At 51.7% G+C, this 17,791-nt stretch overlaps 10 protein-coding genes across 11 annotated transcripts; 4 read left to right on the plus strand and 6 right to left on the minus strand.

Moving 5' to 3' along the window:
- Positions 1 to 293: 293 nt before the first annotated feature.
- Positions 294 to 2,337, minus strand: PPTG_13453 (hypothetical protein). Its single transcript, XM_008909150.1, has 2 exons — positions 1,554 to 2,337; positions 294 to 1,471 (listed from the first exon to the last, which is right to left on the minus strand). The coding sequence occupies exons 1-2, from the start codon at positions 1,722 to 1,724 to the stop codon at positions 575 to 577; spliced, it is 1,068 nt and encodes a 355-aa protein (XP_008907398.1). The 5' UTR covers positions 1,725 to 2,337; the 3' UTR covers positions 294 to 574.
- PPTG_13455 (hypothetical protein) lies at positions 2,318 to 7,218 on the minus strand. The gene is made up of 7 exons (XM_008909151.1): positions 4,871 to 7,218; positions 4,554 to 4,787; positions 4,419 to 4,475; positions 4,142 to 4,339; positions 3,449 to 4,069; positions 3,297 to 3,381; positions 2,318 to 3,230 (listed from the first exon to the last, which is right to left on the minus strand). Exons 1-7 carry the CDS (start codon positions 5,354 to 5,356, stop codon positions 3,106 to 3,108), a joined length of 1,806 nt encoding a protein of 601 aa, XP_008907399.1. The 5' UTR covers positions 5,357 to 7,218; the 3' UTR covers positions 2,318 to 3,105.
- On the plus strand, positions 2,429 to 3,321 carry PPTG_13454 (hypothetical protein). The gene has a single exon (XM_008909152.1). The coding sequence runs from the start codon at positions 2,490 to 2,492 to the stop codon at positions 2,985 to 2,987; it is 498 nt and encodes a 165-aa protein (XP_008907400.1). The 5' UTR covers positions 2,429 to 2,489; the 3' UTR covers positions 2,988 to 3,321.
- Positions 5,516 to 6,628, plus strand: PPTG_13456 (hypothetical protein; the record flags this gene model as incomplete). Its single annotated transcript, XM_008909153.1, has 1 exon — positions 5,516 to 6,628. One exon carries the CDS (start codon positions 5,516 to 5,518, stop codon positions 6,626 to 6,628), a length of 1,113 nt encoding a protein of 370 aa, XP_008907401.1.
- Positions 6,811 to 7,140, plus strand: PPTG_13457 (hypothetical protein; the record flags this gene model as incomplete). The annotated part of the gene is made up of 1 exon (XM_008909154.1): positions 6,811 to 7,140. One exon carries the CDS (start codon positions 6,811 to 6,813, stop codon positions 7,138 to 7,140), a length of 330 nt encoding a protein of 109 aa, XP_008907402.1.
- Positions 7,219 to 7,287: 69 nt separating the features above from the next.
- Positions 7,288 to 8,101, plus strand: PPTG_13458 (hypothetical protein). Its single transcript, XM_008909155.1, has one exon. The coding sequence runs from the start codon at positions 7,316 to 7,318 to the stop codon at positions 7,943 to 7,945; it is 630 nt and encodes a 209-aa protein (XP_008907403.1). The 5' UTR covers positions 7,288 to 7,315; the 3' UTR covers positions 7,946 to 8,101.
- On the minus strand, positions 8,021 to 10,491 carry PPTG_13459 (NAK/MPSK protein kinase). Its single transcript, XM_008909156.1, has 7 exons — positions 9,930 to 10,491; positions 9,475 to 9,866; positions 9,216 to 9,398; positions 9,074 to 9,142; positions 8,564 to 8,991; positions 8,443 to 8,488; positions 8,021 to 8,367 (listed from the first exon to the last, which is right to left on the minus strand). Exons 1-7 carry the CDS (start codon positions 10,453 to 10,455, stop codon positions 8,161 to 8,163), a joined length of 1,851 nt encoding a protein of 616 aa, XP_008907404.1. The 5' UTR covers positions 10,456 to 10,491; the 3' UTR covers positions 8,021 to 8,160.
- A 94-nt stretch (positions 10,492 to 10,585) lies between these two features.
- PPTG_13460 (hypothetical protein) lies at positions 10,586 to 14,359 on the minus strand (the record flags this gene model as incomplete). The annotated part of the gene is made up of 1 exon (XM_008909157.1): positions 10,586 to 14,359. The coding sequence occupies one exon, from the start codon at positions 14,357 to 14,359 to the stop codon at positions 10,586 to 10,588; it is 3,774 nt and encodes a 1,257-aa protein (XP_008907405.1).
- Positions 14,360 to 14,839: 480 nt separating this feature from the next.
- On the minus strand, positions 14,840 to 16,025 carry PPTG_13461 (hypothetical protein; the record flags this gene model as incomplete). Its single annotated transcript, XM_008909158.1, has 3 exons — positions 14,840 to 15,435; positions 15,503 to 15,903; positions 15,976 to 16,025. The coding sequence occupies 3 exons, from the start codon at positions 16,023 to 16,025 to the stop codon at positions 14,840 to 14,842; spliced, it is 1,047 nt and encodes a 348-aa protein (XP_008907406.1).
- Positions 16,026 to 16,135: 110 nt separating this feature from the next.
- PPTG_13462 lies at positions 16,136 to 17,723 on the minus strand. 2 transcript variants are annotated; one of them, XM_008909159.1, is made up of 7 exons: positions 17,570 to 17,704; positions 17,424 to 17,498; positions 17,257 to 17,353; positions 16,980 to 17,179; positions 16,715 to 16,907; positions 16,583 to 16,646; positions 16,136 to 16,521 (listed from the first exon to the last, which is right to left on the minus strand). In XM_008909159.1, the coding sequence occupies exons 1-7, from the start codon at positions 17,687 to 17,689 to the stop codon at positions 16,194 to 16,196; spliced, it is 1,077 nt and encodes a 358-aa protein (XP_008907407.1). In that variant the 5' UTR covers positions 17,690 to 17,704; the 3' UTR covers positions 16,136 to 16,193. The 2 variants fall into 2 exon arrangements, with proteins under 2 accessions (XP_008907407.1, XP_008907408.1); XM_008909160.1 differs by having other exon boundaries at positions 16,980 to 17,353; positions 17,570 to 17,723.
- Between the last annotated feature and the right edge of the window lie 68 nt (positions 17,724 to 17,791).

Raw genomic sequence — 17,791 nt, forward strand, 5'->3', positions numbered from 1 at the left:
AGCAGACAGCCCCGTCCATCCCGTACACATCATACCCGATTTCCCTCGACTCGTATAACAGTCTTTGATTGGCGGGATTCTGTATAAAGTGGTTTCATTGGTTCGTTTCACTCTATACTGATTATGATTGGTGTACGAGAATGAGCGGGTAGGTCTATTTTGGCGCGAATGAATTCGAGGCAAAACACAAAAACTTCGCCGAAGTCGAGCACCGAGCTAACGTCTCGTACCGCTGCAATAGCGCCGCAAGGCCAAGGCCACCGACGATGTTAGTGCCAGCATTAAGTCCATGATGCCAGCATTAAGTCCATGATATTGATGTGTATGTAATGCAGGCAAGACCAAGAGGCTAAATGGGAGAAGGGTCAATGTATATAAATTGTTCTACGCAGTCCACCTCTTTCTACTACCTACGAGCCGGCGAAGGTGGGGAAGCGCTGGGGGTATGCTAGGCTGGCGCTTAATAGGCTTATCTCGCTTCGCTTGGCACACGCTCCTCGACCTCAAGGCGTGTCGTCCGTCAGTTATCTGGTCGACGTGCGTTTTCCGTTGTCGTACAAGTCATTGCGCCTGCCTACATGAAGCCGGAGCCCTTGATATTCTGCTTTAAAATAATGTCTTTGCAGGCGTTGAACACGACTTGGACGTTCTGCGAGTCGGTAGCGCACGTCACGTGGTGGTAAATTTCCTTCTCGGGCTGGCGGTTCATCTCCATGAACTTTCCAAGGAAATACTGCACTCCCAGCTCGTAGTCGCCAATGCCACCGGGGAAGTCCTTGAACACCTCCACCGACTTGGGGTCCACCTTCTTGATCTTGTCCTGGAACAAATCCTTCTTGTTAAGGAACAGGATCATAGCAGAGTTCAGGAAGAACTTGTTATTGATGATCTCGTCGAACAAAGTGATGGCCTCGATCATACGGTTTGTGGACGCATCCTCGTACAAAGACTGATCGTACTCACTCAGCGCTGCCACGAAAATCACTGCCGTCACGTCCTCGAAGCAGTGGATCCACTTCTTACGTTCGTTACGCTGTCCACCGACATCGTACATGACGAAGGTAGCGCCATCGATCTGGTACCGTTCTTCTACGATACCGGATGTACGCACACGTGCGTACAACATATCCTGTTGCGTCGCTGCGTAGTCATCGCGCATGATGCGGTCAAGGTCATTGAAGTAATACTTGACTGACTCGATGATCTGGAACTCAGCTCGTCGGTTCCACGTAGCCACAATGCCAGGGTCTGTCCAAAGGTTCTTGATCTTCTGTCCTATGACCGGGTTCACTTCTGCCTCATCACTCAGCGTCCGAATATCCTCGAAATCTTGTACGCACACAACTTCGCCCTTCAGTTTCATTTCCGTACACTGCTCGATCAGCATCTTCATGGACGTCACCACGTTGTTATAGATAATGGGTGTGCAATGGCGCTTCTCCTCTTCGGTTAGAGCTGCACCATACAAAATCTATCATAGAAGAAGCAAAACCAGAGTTAGTTATAGAGTTTTAACAACTTTTGAGCACTTTCATCATACACAGTCGGCGCACCTTCATCTGTTTGAAGACCGTACTCTTGCCTGACTCGCCTGCACCTAGCAACAGCAGCTTGACCTTCTCCTGCTCCACGCGGTGAGCCTCTTCGTTCTTGGCTTCAATTTCGCGGGACTTAGCCATCGCCTGCCGATCGGAATCGCTCATCTGGGAAGCACAGAGCCCCATGTTGACTCTGTGTTGCCTTTGCTTACTGTCGAGGGCTACCGAAGCGCTACTGCTTCGACGGTTGCGAACGATGTGGGGCAGGGCGCAAGCGAGCAGGGGCTGGCGGCTCTGTTTCTGTTGCGCGCGGGGGCTCTACTGTCGGAGTGGGAAGCTGCACACGTTTCGCCAAAATGGTAGCGGAAGTTTAAAAATGAAACCCCGCCACCTCCTTTATCACCAGTCTTCTTCTTCACAGAAATAAACTCCGTCCCTGCACAAATGCAACGACGCCACCTCTCGGTCTCGTCGCTATTAATACAGGTGTCTAGGCAACGCCCAATTGGCTCGAACATCAGCTCTGGGCATCTACAGACTCGAGGCTGAGCAAGAGCACAGAAACCACTACGTGGCATGTCCATGATTAGCTTCGATGACGACTTGTTTCACAGATGCCCTCATTTAGCTACGTCGTCGGGTCTCGTGGCTCAGGTAGTGTCGAGCTCTGAGCCTCCAAACAACCGAATGGGTCGAGCAGTCCATTTGCTGGCAATCACTCTAGAGCTTGACCTTCAATCTCCCTCGCAGGAGTGACTTACAGATTGTAGCCATTTTGATGGCGTTTTTTTTTGCGCCATATAGTGATGGGCGGTCATGCAAAGCCGCGTCATCCCCAAAAACAAACATGATTGGATGAAATGCGTTATCAAGTCCACATGACCACCATGGTCAAAGCGGACGCTCACATACCGATCCGCCTTGTGCACGTCAACTAGATCCTATCGCTCCATGTCACCGAACAAAGTCGACCAAAACACTATCAAGGAGTGGCACTTCCACACGTGCTTCTACCACACCAACGAGTGCTCCAGGAAGGAGGCGCAAGCGCTACGAGATGCGCTTGTGGACCAAGTGACGGCTAACCCCAAGAACTTCATCGCTGTGTGCAATGGCATGACGACCAAGGAGCTCCCAGGTCTGGAGGGCAAGCCACCTCCGATGAACCTCGAACCTGTGGGTCCGCACGTCAGTGGCAGCTTCGAGACGTGGGTACCTGCTGAGTCCTTCGCCCAGGTGTTGTCGTGGTTCACGCTACACCGGGGGTCGCTCAGCGTTCTGGTGCACCCGCTAACGCGCTACGAGCGAGAAGACCACACGACTCATGCCATGTGGCTCGGAACGCCATGGGTAATCGATTTGGATGCTCTTCGCGTGGACTTGGTCACGCCCCCGCTTCAATACCCAGAGCTTGGATACGGATACAGCGCCAGTACGAACGAACATTGAGAAGATACTGGAGAATCACGTCGAGTGCTATTTGAAGCGTTAGGAAAAGTAGTCGTCCTCACTATGAAGAATGGAATTGACGTGAGATCCGTTTGGTCGAGCAGAGCGTCAAATATCCTTACTGAAGGAGGTGACGCAGCACAGTTCGCACGTTTAGCTTCTTCAGGTGCGTGTACTTCTGGCCCGTGCCGACGAACATGATCGGCTGGCCAGTCTTGTAAACCATCGACACCGCAGCACCAACTGTTAAAAAATGAAGAAAAGTGAGCCATACACAATGACAAGCTGTCAAAAGTAACGACAACGTACCCTTGTCATCAATCGTGTCAAACTTCGTGATGACAATGCCGTCAATGCGGTGCGGTTCACGGCGGTCCGAGTAGTCAGCAAGAGCCTAGCACAACAGAATTCACAAGGTTAGGCCTAGATCAAGCAGCATTAGCGAGCTTCAAGAGACTTACCCGGTCAAACATCGAAAGCTGGTCGATGCCATCGTTGCCCACCAACGCTTCTCCGACAAAGAGAACCAGATCGGGTTCGTTGTTGGATACCAGCTTGGCCAGCGCACGCATAAGCGGCTCGTTATTTTGCATACGTCCAGCAGTATCAATCAGCACACAGTCGTAGCCGTTTTCCGTGCCATACTTGATAGCCTCCTTGGCCACCGAAGCGGGATCCTTCGCGTAGCCCTTCTGGAACAGCTCCACGTCCAGAACCTTGGCGTGCTGGTTCAATTGTTCCACAGCTCCAGATCGGAACGTATCGCAAGCAGCAATCATGACGTTCACGCCCTTCGACTTGAGATAGTAGCACACCTTGGACAGGCTGGTGGACTTACCAACACCATTCACACCCACGAACACAATGCTGTAAGCACGGCCCTCGGACTTAGCCTGCAGAATCTCACGCAGCACGTCGGTGGACTTTTTCGGTGTCAAGATACGCAGCAGTGCAGCCTCCAAAGCCTTGCGCACGACAGTGGAGATGCGCGTAAAGCTCTCGAGTCTCTGGCCGACCACAGTGGTAATGACAGACTCGCAAAGCTCATCGGCGACTTCCGAGGCCACATTCTTGCTGATCAGCTGCAAAAAAGAAGACGACCACGTGTTAGTACTTTACACATGACAGAGATATGTAGTTAGAATAGAGCCAACCATTTGGTGCATCGGGGTGATCACGGGCTCCAAGTCTTCTCGCTCAAGGATCTTGTTGCCAGACACCGTGCTCAGGAAGTTACCCAGACGCGTCTTGGAAAAGCTCCAGCCCTGGCTTGACTCGGATTCTGCTCCAGACGAAGCTGCTGACTCATCGTCGGTGTCAGAGAATTCTTCCGAGTCGCTATCTTCCATTTCCTACACGAAGTCACACGAATAGCGCAGAGTGGCATTAGGATGTAGCGTAGGTGGATGTCAACCAGGAAAAGTTCCTTACTCCAATGTAGGCTTCACGCTTCTCGCGGAGCTGCGCTTCTTCCTCCTCGGCAGTGATCTGACGATATCGTTTAACACACAAATCGATCAGCAAGCCCACTCAGTTGCAGCCACTCATTCACAGTAGCTCAGGTACCGTTTTGGATCGATCCAAGGCCTCGGCCTCCTTCTTGGAGACCTTCGTGTCGTCCCATTTTGTCATCTTCTTGCCGCTCTTCTTGGGCTCCTTCGCGGCCTTATCTTTGCCCTTACGACGCGGACCCGTGCGCATCTCGCGCACTTTCGAGCGCAAAGCTGCTTCGTTCTCCAGCTCCTCCAGGCTCTTGTCCTTCCCGTCAGACGTAAGGCTATCACTGCCATCTTCACTAGACTGCTCCAATAATACACAAAATCAAAATATTATCTAATAAAACGCACCCATAAGTTGCAATAACAGCTGAGAAAGAAGCATACATCCACAGTCGTGGCGGAACGCGATGACGACGCCGTCTTGCCCGAAGTATTGGACACCACGCCCTTAGCTTTGGCCTTCTTGGACGCATTGAACGCGCGCGGTCCCTTGCGTGCTTGTTTCTCGGTAAACTTAAGTTCCGTGGCCTTGAGGATCTTGGTGAACTTGTCTTCGTATTTGACGGGCGTCTTGTTGGCGATCTGCTGCGGGAACATGGCGATGAAGTCCTTCTTGACAATCTCCAGCAGCTCTTCAATGTACAGCAGCTGAAGGATCTTCTGGTAGACCACCACAAAGACCAAGTCGAGCTTGTTCTCAAACACCCACTGCATGGCGTACGCGTCGTCGATGAACTTCTTCTCGCCGGAGCGGTCCTCCATGAGCACGCGGTTGATGAGGTTGTCCACTGGGTCGCCACCCAGCTTACACAGTGTGCGCGACCACAGCACCGTACCGGTCTTGGAGAAGATGACGAAGTGGTCGATCATGACGAGATGAAGAGGGATATAATAGACACAGGGCTCGGTGGGTTTGGTTGTGGCGGCTCTGTTACCTTTGTTGTGTCACTTCTTTGAAAAAGTGACCGTGGAATGAAACCGGTCTCTTTGGTGAGACCACACCAAGTGTGCACCACATCATACCGTTCGATGGACTTATTGGGTCCGATAGATGACAAGCTTGCGGCGTACTGCAGGGCGCTGCCCAAGGTGGAGCTGCACGCACACATCCATGGGTCTATTCGGCCGTCAACTTTGAAGGAGCTCTTACAGGACGAAGCAAAGCGGAATGGTACGGAGCCGCTGCGACTTCCGAAGAACCGCAGTCTGGACGAGTGTTTCGAGATGTTTGGGTTGATCCACCAAGTAGTCACTAGTCGACGCGTACTTCGCCGGATTGTCATTGAGGCGGTGGAGGACTTTGCCGCAGAGAACGTCAAGTATCTAGAATTGCGCTCCACGCCGCGTGATTTGCCGAGGGATGGCGCGACCCGTGCAGATTACGTGGGCGAAGTGGTGTCAGCGCTCCAAGAAAGTCACGCGCGACAAGATCTGGACATCGAGGTACGACTGCTGCTAAGCATCAACCGGAACCAACCGCTGCAGTTGGCGGAAGACACCGTGAACATGGCGCTCAAGCGCAAGAACGAGCAGAATTGTCCGTTCATTGTGGGTATCGACCTCAGCGGAAACTCAGAGCGCCCGAATTCCGAATTCTACCGCTTCGAGCACGTGTTGGAGCGCGCGCGAGCCGGAGGCCTCAAGCTCGCCGTGCACTTTGCCGAACACTTCGACGACGACGAATCCACTCGGATCCTGAATTTCCGACCGGACCGACTAGGTCACGCCTGTTGCCTACCGGAACCGCTCTACTCCAAGATGCTGGCGCTGCGAATCCCCGTCGAGGTCTGTTTGACCTCCAACGTCCATACATTGGACAGATACCGCAACGATGGAGACTGTAAGTGTTCCTTGGATGAGAAGCACGAGGCCTCGGGGCTGTGCGTGTGCGGCTTCACCTCGCACCCGCACGGTAGGCTTCTCGCCAACGATCGCGACCAGGAGCAGCAACTTGGCGTCTACCCCATGTGTATCTGTACGGATGACTACGGCGTGCTGGACACCACGCTATCGATCGAGTACATGCGCATTGCGCAGGCGTTCAAATTGGGCAAGGAGCGACTTCTAGATATCGCCCGATCACCCATAGAGGCAATCTTCGACCAGAGCCAAGTGTCCAAATTGAGGCTGTTATTCCACTGAATTCCGGCGTTGGACATCTGAGGTCTGATTTGCGTCATCCCTGGGACTAAAAATCGACACCAAGGACAATAAACGCTGAATGCTCGTCACAATTGCTTCAGACAGCTAACCATCAATCCATGGCGCCACGAGCTTACCTACCTGTTGTCGTCCTCCTCCTTCTTGTCGTTGCCGACGTTTCGATGTGTTCAGCCTTTGCCGCGTCGAACGGAACAGAGGCAGCCACTGTGTATGACATTCCGGAGTGTACCCAAGATCAGCTGAATCTCGGTGAAGCAATCCTTACCACGGAGCCCAGCACACTGCAGTGTGAGAAGAAGTTCGGCATCAAGTCCGGCATGCTCCTGCAGTCAGCCGACGCCGCAGATGAGTTCTGCGCAGAGCAGGCCTGTCTCAACGCACTGCGGACGCTGTTCTCCACGCTACCCAATTGCCGCTACGAATTATGGGGACTCAAGTATTCGGCTACAAAGTTCCTCAACCACTGCGGCTTCTCCACGGACATCGCATAATAATAACAAACATCAAACACTGGGTTAGGCACAGATGTGTCGACCGCTCCACTAACACATAGAGGCACGCCATCTGTGGACACACAATTTAAGTCTAAAAAGTGAGTAAAAAGTGTTTCCGACTCTCCCTTGTTCACTATCAAATATTCCACGGACCTCTCTAGTCGCCACTGCAATGCGCACTTTCACGCCTGTCCTGCTTGTGGCTACTGTCGCCGCCGTTGCCTCCGCGCAGTCCAGCTCTGGCACGACAACGACTGCCTCGCTGTCGTCTGCATCGGGCTCAGGATCGGCGTCCATGTCGGCAGAGCTCGCGGCCATCTCCGAGTGCAACAGCACTCAGTTGGACGCGGGCGAGGCCATTCTAACGTCGAACCAGCGCGCAGAGCAGTGTGAGGAGGCCCTGAGCTTGCAATCCGGCACAATGCTGCAGGTGACGACCGCCGACGCCACCGAGATGTGCGACACAGCGTCCTGCAAGGCCGCCCTACAGGAGCTGTACAACGAGCTGCCTAACTGCCGCTACAACCTCTGGGGTCTACAATATTCGGCCAAGAAACTGCTAGAGTACTGCGGCATCACGCCTACCAACTCGACCGACTCGGACTCCAGCAGCGGCTCCGTCGGCTGGAGCGTCAACTCGGGTTCGGCCTCGTTCGCACCCGCAGGAGCTACGGATGCCCCCTCCACGGCCAGCAGCACAACTGGTGACAGCTCTGCTGGATCCAGTGCTGCTACTACTACGACCGCTGTCTCGACCATGTTGGCAGCTACCGTGAGCCTCATCGCTGCTTACTTGGCCTAAGCCTTCAAGTCATAGGGAAATCGTGACTGACACAGCGTGCTCTCTTGCTCCTTCGTTTCTCGTCAAGCAATTGTTTCGTGTTTGCAACGAGCTGGTTTTTGAGGTTAGTCCACATTTTAAAAATGAATTCTTCTTTTATCTTGGGTTTCTCTTGCCAGTTCAATTTTATATTTGAAAGCACGGTAAGGAGAGAAGAAAATGTATGCTGTGAGGTCTTACCGCTGCATCTCGTCGTTGAGGAGCTCTTCAGTAAACTCGAGTGCATCCAAGACTGACGGTCGCTCCTCGGGGTTTGTGTGTAGCATGTCACGAATGAAGTCACAGAACTCGGCCGTAAATTGTGTGCCGCGATGGTGCACGACGCCGCCTTGCTCTGGTGGGAATGACACTCGGCCGTTTAAACATGCCAGCTTCATAAAGCCCTGGGCATTTCAAAACAATAGAATCGTGAGAAGGCATGCAAAAGCAGCGACGTGGTAAGTGAATAGAGCACATACCTCTCGCGGGTGCTCAAATGGACTTGTTCCAAATGCCATCGTATAACTGCACGATAGTACAGTCGTAGTTAGAGCCTTGTCCACAGAACATTAGTCGCAGAAAACATTACAAGATACTTACAGTACACAACCAAGAGACCATACGTCCGACTGACCGTCCAGCGCGACGTCAACCGTTGGCTCGAAAAGTTCCGGTGCGCGATAAGGAGCTGAGCTCTTGCGGTTTGCTTCATCTTGCAACTCGAGCGAATTCCGACGTGAATTGACTTCTACACGAATCGGAGCACAGCTACCAAAGTCTGTCACCACCGGTATGTAGGCAAGGAAATCCTCGCCGCTGAACGACGAGGACAGCAGGATGTTGTGAGGCTTGATGTCTCTGTGGCAAAAGCCCGATCGGTGCAGAGCAAGCACGCCTGAGCAAATGCCATGAAAAAGATGAAGTGCTGTCCGCTGCGTAAACGGCCATAAAGGCGACGATGACTGGCACGCGGCATTAATCGCATCCCACAAACTTCCGCGTTCGAAATACGGGACCAAAAAGTAAAACTAAAACGGGCAAAGAGCAAAAACGATCGTTAGGTACAGGAAGCGATAGATATCAAGGTCAACACAAACCAGTTATTCGTACCTCCATTCCCTGTTGAACTCGTGCTTCAGAAAACTCCACAAGTGGCATGATGTTTAGGTGCTTGACGGACTGGAAATCCAAACCATAACAAGTATTAGTCATGATCTTACAAAACAAAGTTTTCACATCATAAGGTACGTACACGGAAGACTTGGAGCTCCATCTGCACGTCATTTTCAACCTCCTGGGACTGGCAGAGGATTCGTTTAAGCGCAAAAGTTTCGTTGGTGGCTGACGACCGAACTAAAAGCACTTGAGCATAGGCACCCTCGGCGAGTAACCGCACGACTTGCACGGTGACACCGCCAACTTGAATGGTTTCGTTCTGTAAATATCGAACAGCATGGCGGGCAATTGATTAGTGTTTGGCATTCCTCGGGGCAGAAAGTAAGCAAACTTACCTTCGAAACGTTCGCACTAGCATTGGAAATAGTTGCGCTAATCGACGAAAGCAAGGAGCCACCCCACTTCTTCGCCTTCTTGGCTGTCTCCGACGCTCCTTTCTTGGCATCCTCGATAGAAATCTTCTTGGCAAAGTCGTAGGCTTGCTCCGTCTGTTTCCGCAGATAAGCCTGTGCGTCTTTGCCTGCCTCGGTCCATTCACGAGAGCCTGATCTCCCACTGGAGTCGTATCGATCATCACGACCAAATTGAGAGCTGCGATTCTCATCGCCCGCATTGTATCCATTACCACCGTCCTGGTAGCTATTGTGATTCCAGTCACTCTCCGCTTGCTCCTTCCGCATTTTATCCCGCGATGGCGAACGTACAACTGAAGCTGGCGGTTCTTCATCTAGAACACCACAACATACACATTAGAACCCCCAACAAGTAAACCTCCGTTCTTCTCCATTACCTTGGGACTCGTAAGTCGTGGACTCGAACTCCTCATAGTCGTCGCGATGACGACGTTCCGTTGTGCTACTTCCATAACTCTCGGTACGAGTCTTCGTCACTGCTGGAATCGGCGCCGGCCCTGAGGATGGTGCAGTCTCACGAGGCTCCTCATAGTGTAGATATTCGACACTGGGCTCGTCATCCAGCGGCGTAATCCGCGCCAGGATCTTGCGGCCACAGAACGGAACAGCCGAGTCCGGATTCGTCAAGTCCAAGTACGCACCATCCTCGCAGCGGAAGGCGAAGTGATAATTGTTTCCCAGAGGGAACGCTTTCTGTACGTCTGCAAGCCGCACGCGGCCTCCTGTGGACGGTAGCGGCAGCACAAAGGCATTCCAGTTGGTGTCAGGTCCGCGCTGCGGTTTGCTCTCCTGTACAGGTTCCAGTTCTTCGCCCACTAGGGAGTATAGCACGAACGTGTTCTTCAGTGGCGGCGCAGCCATCGTCGTACCGCTCACCGGATGCACCACCTCGGTTGCGCGCATTCGCTTGCCGAATTAGGTTCGCAAAACTCCTCGATCCTACGCAACTTCATGAAAAAGTCTATAAAGAAGGTTTTGTATCGTGAAAGAGGGTTGAAGTTTGGTTTCGTATAGAGAGGTTGAAGCTAACGCACTACATGTCCGTGAACTCGTAGTCCGACGGACTCAGAGCCGAGTCTTCAGGTGATCGCACGGAACACTCCTTGTCTGTAGAGAAACTGGAGTCGTCGTTGACAGAAAGAGCTTTGGTCAGGAGGTATGAGGACGTTGGCGAGGTGGATGCGGGCTTCTCGTCCAGCGCTGCGAGCACTCGTGACGTAAGCTCGGCGTCTTCCAGCTGGGAACTTGACGAGCTTCTAGAAATACTTCGTGTAGTTTCTTCAAGTAAGTCTTCATCAGCCGACGCTGCCGTGTAGAACCTACTGCGTTCGTTCTCGATTGGGCGCACACAAGGTCTCGCGTTCGAGAGTGCAGTCTGTAGCGGTGCAGAGGGGGGTGCTGACACACAAGCGTTTCGGTTCGATGCTGTTGGTGGTACGAAGGCCGGGGCTTCCCAGGACACGGTGTTTCCAGAGTTATCGAAATTGCCCATTAGGATTTTATCGTAGAAAGCGGCAGCTGCAGGCTCTCGTTGGTGAGTCTTCGTGACCAGTGTAGGGTGGAACGGATGCGACTTCTTGAACTCACGTTGCTGCTGCTTGCGAAGCTGCTCCTTGCGCTCGAGATAGTGATCGTAGTACTGGTTGAGTGCCTCAAATACCTTGGACCCTGACAGTCGACCGTGTTTCGTGGCAATTTCACGCGAATTCTTGTCAATGACCGGATGGAAGGTCAATTCCTTCTGCTCAGCAGCTGCAAGAGCCGCTTCTCGTTCAGGGTCTGAGTGGTGCGATTGGTGGCGATGTCGACCTCCTCTATCCGTTTGAAGATGTTCGGCTACGAAAATAATCTGTGAGTAGGTAACACCTGGTACTTCACGCACAAGGCGATCCATATATCCCGAGAAGGCATCGCGCGAGATCGGCGCATGGTTTGCATACTCAAATACGATTGCTACCACACGCGAGATCTCAACTGGTAACGCAGAGAGATCCACCCGGACTGGTATCACTGTTTCAGTGTTTGTCTCTTGCGTTTCTTCACAGTTCGTGGGCTCTGAAGATTCACCAAACTCCGGAGTTGTTGATGGTTGACGAGACATTGTAAGAAGAGCATTAAAAATCCGCATGCATGTATCCGCTTTTCGTCGCTCAAGCGCTTGGCGTGAGGCCTCGGAAACAAACGTTTGCTGCGATTTTTTCTCAATCTCACGCTGGTCCTTCTCCCGTAGCTGGCGGTGGTACTCCTGTTGTTCACGGTGTGCAGCATGCAAGAAGTCTCCAATGGGCAGTCCTTGTTTATTCCGTGCAAAGGCAGGAGCTCGACCTGTTTCTGGCTTAAACAGCTCTTTACCTGTATGTGGGTCTCGGTTTGGGGCATACTTGTCGTGAAGGGCAGCACGCTTCCGCTCCAGCTCGTGATACTTGTCCACTGCAAGGCGCTCGACAAAATCACTCTGGGATTTGTCAGGTGCAACCCATAGGGCATTCACGCCAATATCCGGCTTGAAAGAAAACTGCTTGAAGTATTCTTCTTCTCGTTCTTCTCGCTGGACTCGAACCTGGAACGAATTTTCATACAACTCAAGATGAGGATTTCGGGTTCGTCGAGTCTCGCCGTTCAATGCAGCAACAGCTGCAGCAGTCTCCTGTTTTTCACGCACAATCTCCTCCGATACGTTGTTGATTTTCGGTTTGAACGGGCAAGTTTGCTGGAATTCCTCTGCAACGGCACTTTGGTGTCGCTGGCGCCGCATACTCGCCATCCGAAATGATTTCTCTTTGTTAGCGTTGACAGCTTTCATGGCGCTGGATGAGGTTGTGAGCAGCGTTGGCTGGAAGAGTCGCTCAGGTTTCGGCTGCCCACAAAGAACTTCAGGCTGCACACCAAACGAACTTTTGGCGCTACTTGCAGTCCCTCGGCGTCCTGAGTGTGATACTGTCGAGGATTTACCATGTTGAGCTCGTAGCTTTTGTGCCATTTTATTCTGACATCGAGAGTCATTGTACTGGTTCACATACGCACATTTCGGACACATCCAGTCTTGCTGCTGCTCACGCTCCACGACTCGGCGCTCGTGTCGTTGCACCTTTCTGGCTATATCCGATAATGCTTCGTCATGGAGGCGCTCGCCAATGTGCGCATAGTTACCGTTCGTACGGTTTGCCACGAGCTCGCGTGACTTGGCTGCCATCAGCTCGACCTGTTGCAGTCGCTGCTCATCTCGAACCTGTTCCAGTTCTTTCGCTTTCTGAGCGCGTTGAATCCATTTTTCTTTCGACTCAGCCAGAGCGTGAAGCCGCTCATACGCCGGTGCATCAGCAAGATTGGTTTTCTTTTTCGAGCTACTACTACGAGTGCCTTGCACCGTAGTTGTGAAAGCTGGGGCTCTGGAAGATGCCGATACGCGCTCACCAGAACGTGAGTGCTCCATTGTCTGCACACTGTATGGTGCAGCTGCACCACTTGGTGCAGATCGACGTCCTTCGGGGTCAACCTTGCCACTATGCTGAGAATGACCATATCTAGCCACGAGATTGTTGTAGTTGAACTCGCGATTGTTTTCACGCTCGTGTATTTGCCATGGCGCATTAGTATGATGTTCAGGTTGGGGTCTATACGCTATATCCACACCATCATTTGCACGACTGGTCTCTGGGGCAGACGGAGTGAATGCAAAGGAACGAGAGTTAGCATTCACGAATTGCTCAAATTCTGCGTCGACCGCCCATTCGTCTTCAACAATCAGCTCAGACTGCAAATTCTTCTCGGGCTCAGCTTCAGCGAGAGCGTTAAGCTGCTCTTGAATCAAATTTCTTAATTTCGGAACTGAACCAGGTTGCAGTGCGTGCTTCTGCGCAAAAGCCGAAGCCAAAATATCTGGATTGTCCCCCTCGTGAATCTCGATGGTCTCAGTTCTGCCGTCACCTATGACAACTTCCATCAGTAGCAAAAGATCGCCGTGTTCCACTTCATTCGCGTCGACATGATCAGCTATAGGTTGCGTCTCTTCTTCATCTTGGGCGCCAAACAGTTCATCAGACACGTGCGCACGCCCCTCTAAGTCATTCCCGCCATTCGAAAACGGTTTTGAGGTCGCTGACTGCTTGTCAGCAGTTGCTTGAGTTGGAGACCACATCGCTGCGGACTGTAGCTCGCTGTTAAATTGTTCACGACGGCCAAGCTCTTGCTGGACACGAGCCGCAGCTGAATCGACGGCGAATCGAATCTCGTCCTCAATTTGTTGTGGTGAACGCGGAGGCATCTTGGTCGTTGAAACAGGTGGAGACAGGGTAGTACGCTCCAGCAGCCAATCTGGGAGGTCATCTTCGCTTTTCCCTGTATTCTTTCCTGCTGGTGGCAGCTTGCAGTTTAGATTTGATGACAATGGGCTTCTCACTTTCATATCCAAGCTGAGTTGTGACTGTAGCTCACGCTCAACTCCTTCACGCGGCTTATCTTGACCATCCAGCAATGAAAGCTCAGTAGCCTCACCGTCCGGTGAGTTGAACCCAGCAGGAGGACCACGATGCAACAACGGCGAGCTAGAGGTGACGGACTCAGCCGACGATGGCGTAGGAGAGTATTCGTCCTTGGAGCAGACCGACGAGTACGATGAGCCATCACTATCATCATCGCTAAAGCGGTCGGACTGACTTTTGACCTCTAGCATAAAGGACACGTCGTCACTCACAGAAGCTGGCGGAATGATCTCATCTTGTGCAATAGATGCTGCTTGTGCTTGCACTCCTAGGTGATCTGCTCGAAGCTCGCCCCAATAATCTGGCGGGACATTGGTACGTGTCATCGACGGAGACGAGAAGGCCTTTCGAGGGGATTTGTCGGGGCTTTTATTGACGCTTGAATGATACTTTACCTACCACAGCACATACCATTAGCTCGATCTACTCACTCACATTAAAAGTGCTTACCTTTTCAATAGCTTCGACTGCTTCTCGAGAAAATGAGAAGCGTCGATGCATGCTCGTATTCCCGTACGGGTGTTCTGCTCCCCTTGTTTCTTCCATCCCTACACTTTGTTGGGTCAATATAAGGCCTGAGTGAAGGCGGCCGGGCATGTGTGAGAAATAGCCTTGAAACGATCGGAGAGCGGCGCGGCCCATTCGCATATGCGATTGTGCAGCAAACGTTTGTCGCCACGTTACGAAGACCACAGCGAAAAAAAATATCTTGTTCATCTTCAGAAACATTGCTGCTATCACTTGGACAGACTTTCTTAATAGCGTCCCACGCATCAATTCTCACTACGTCACCACTTCCACCTGTCTTATTTTACAGGTAGCGCCAGCTGCTTCTTCCAGATCAAAGCACAATTTGCAAGAAAGCTCTGCATAGCGTCACGTTCTGCCCGCGCTTCCTTGCGTTGCACCGAAAAATCCAGCACAGTGCCGTCATCCAGCTCCAGATCACGAAACATTGGGAGCTGATCGGGAGAAAGGGCCCTCTTCTTCTTTGATGGACGAGCCTTTGCTCTTGTTGGAGCACTGGATGTTGCTGGCTGCTGTACCTCTCGTCTCTGTCTCTTGGAGCTTCGCCCGATACCTGTGCTTTCAGCCGCCTTCGCTATTGAAACACTCTTTGAGCTAGCCTTGCCTTCATCATCCGCAGTAGTTTTTCTTATCGCGTGAGATCTTTTAGGTTGAGGAGCAGATGAGGCCTTAACGTTGGCAGTGAGTTTCTCACTAGAAATGTTCTTCTTGTCGCTGGTCTTCTTCTTAGCAGAACTTCGTGATGAAGTGGCTTTGGGCTCGTTATCTGGTACTGGAATAGGCGTGAACGTGGCCTCCTCAATCGTGCCCAGCATGTCTTCGAAAAGATGCATGTCGCCATCCCAGCTCTTCACCGTCTCGTCTTTCATACGAGCTGCAGAGAAAGAAATGTCAGGCCATAGCTTTGTAGGGAGAAAAATACCATAAATAACGGTACGCACGAGCGTAGCGGCCGTGAGCCGTAATGGACATGGCATCCGTCCAAAGGTCGTAGTTCTTGCTCCAACCCACAAAGTGTACCTTGATCTTCTGAGTGGTCAGATTGCACTGGATGATCCTGGCTTCTCCCCACAGCATCTTCTTGTCCAGAGCGTCGACGTAGTAGCCCACGCATTGAGCCGTGTGCTTCTTTTTGGGCTTGGGCTTTGGTTTGGAGCGTCTGTCGCGTCGTCGTTTACTCTTACTCGACGTGGCCTTCTCAACAGGAGCTTCAACTGTTGGTGTTTCCATACTTCCACCCTCTGGAGCAGGTAGTGAGCCAGATTTCGCGGGTGAAGTAGCCGCAGGGGCCCCAGTGAACGGCGTCATGGTCGGGTTTGATTCAACGTCGGGATTGGAGCCGCTACTCTCCGTAGAAGCGCATACAGAAGGTCAGGTTAGAAAGGATACAACATAGATAACGTGCATTGCTTACCTGGGGGTGGCAGGAGTTGAGGAAGTCACAGGCGGGAGGCTCGCAGCCATGACAAACTTGGACCTCGTCACTCTCCGGCTGGCGGGAAAATGCCAAATCTGGGTAAATAATCAGTGACCTATTGAAACGACTATAGAACCTAATGGAATGCGCTAAGAGAGGTTGGATCAAGTTGAAGTTGTCATTTTGATTGGCAACAAGCCACCGCTCAAGTTACTCTATTCAGTTCTCTCTAGTTGTGCAGTTTTCACCTCCTCAACTGCTGAAATTTGGATGGATGCCGTGTCGATGTTGAGTTCGCCATCCACAGGAGGAGACGGTCGAGGTAACAGAGCGAAGCGATACTGTACGCGAACGTTGTCGATGATCTGATAGTTGACGTAGTCCGGGGACGTCCACCGACGTGTCTGGTACTTGCTGCGGACGTCGACTTGCAAAACTTCTTCAATGGCGGCCACAAACCTCCCGGGAGCGCCGCGGTAGTGTATAGAGTTTGTTGAAAGTTTGTGGATTGTTGGTATCAAATCACTTGACTCCCATTCAATTCTGAAAAGAAAAATGTTACCCAGGTATACGAAAGAACAGACTTATGCTCTTTTGCACGTACTTGATGGGTGGTTGCGGAGTGGAGACCCAGTTTGCCGCGAGTGCATCCGGAAGACTATCATACGCTGCAAATGGTATCAGAAATAATTAGTTCGATATCTTTCAACGCCATCGCAATAGTTTGCTTTCTTACCTGCAATGTACGGTTTGATATCAAGCACTGGGGTCTCGTCGAGCAAATCAACTCCCGATAGATACACCGTGCGTTTGCGCATGTCGACACGCTCAATCTTTGCCAACGTGATTCCGATTGGGTTGGGTCGGTGAGGTGACCGCGTGCAAAAGATGCCTACTCGTTCCTTCAGCATTGGAGGGGAGATTTTGGCCTATTGAGCATATACAGTTGCGTATTAGCGACAATCAATTGTTAGCTCAGTCCAACTAACGTTAATGCATACTCGGAACGTGTGCCGATGGCTATCCGATCGGAGACCCTCGTGCGCTCGAGTGTTCTTGCCATTCGTGTTTTGGTGGAAAACGAAGACGATCCAGACGTGGCTGAAATCCTCTAATCCGACTAAGGTATCTGGGGAGATACTCCGCTGAAATGTAATCTTTGCCCTCGTCGATGGTGCAAGTGAACCTTGACGAGGTGTGCCTACAACCTCACAGCGTGCAGCCTCATCAAAACGAAATAGTATCATCAAGCGATACAATATATAAATATCTACGCACCCAAGCACACCTTGAAGCAAGAGCGAACTGTTCCCACAGGCTGTACGAAACAACCCTTGCTAGTGTCCAGTTTCTCTTCCATCACACGTCGCAGCTCCTTATTAACAGGGGCACAAGTGCATCAGGCTCCAGCCATTGCAACCAAATGATTCTCAATAGTTTGCTACCTTCTCTGCAGCTACGCGACCTCGTCTTTCATCAACGCGTGCTTTCTCTTTCCTAGTCGCATCACACTCCAGCTTCTACAATGACCGAGCAATGGCAATACGTTGAAAACTGACAACATCTCATTGATCCAATCAACGAGTAGTACCTTAATCTTCTGGAAATCACCAGACTCAAGTTGCGACTGTTTCCACCAGAGCCATAGCAATGCCGTGGTCTGCAGCGTCAATGCCAGTGTCTCTAGCCTCAGACCAAAGGGCAACGTCATTGTTGCTGAACTGCCAGTAGTCGAATTGATGGCGAGCATCCTGCAATCCTCATTCATTGGTTATTATTCATCTTTAAAATGATTGGTCCGATTGAATTTACT

The sequence above is a fragment of the Phytophthora parasitica genome (assembly GCF_000247585.1).
Source record: "Phytophthora parasitica INRA-310 unplaced genomic scaffold supercont2.33, whole genome shotgun sequence".
Taxonomy (NCBI): Eukaryota; Oomycota; class Peronosporomycetes; order Peronosporales; family Peronosporaceae; genus Phytophthora; species Phytophthora nicotianae.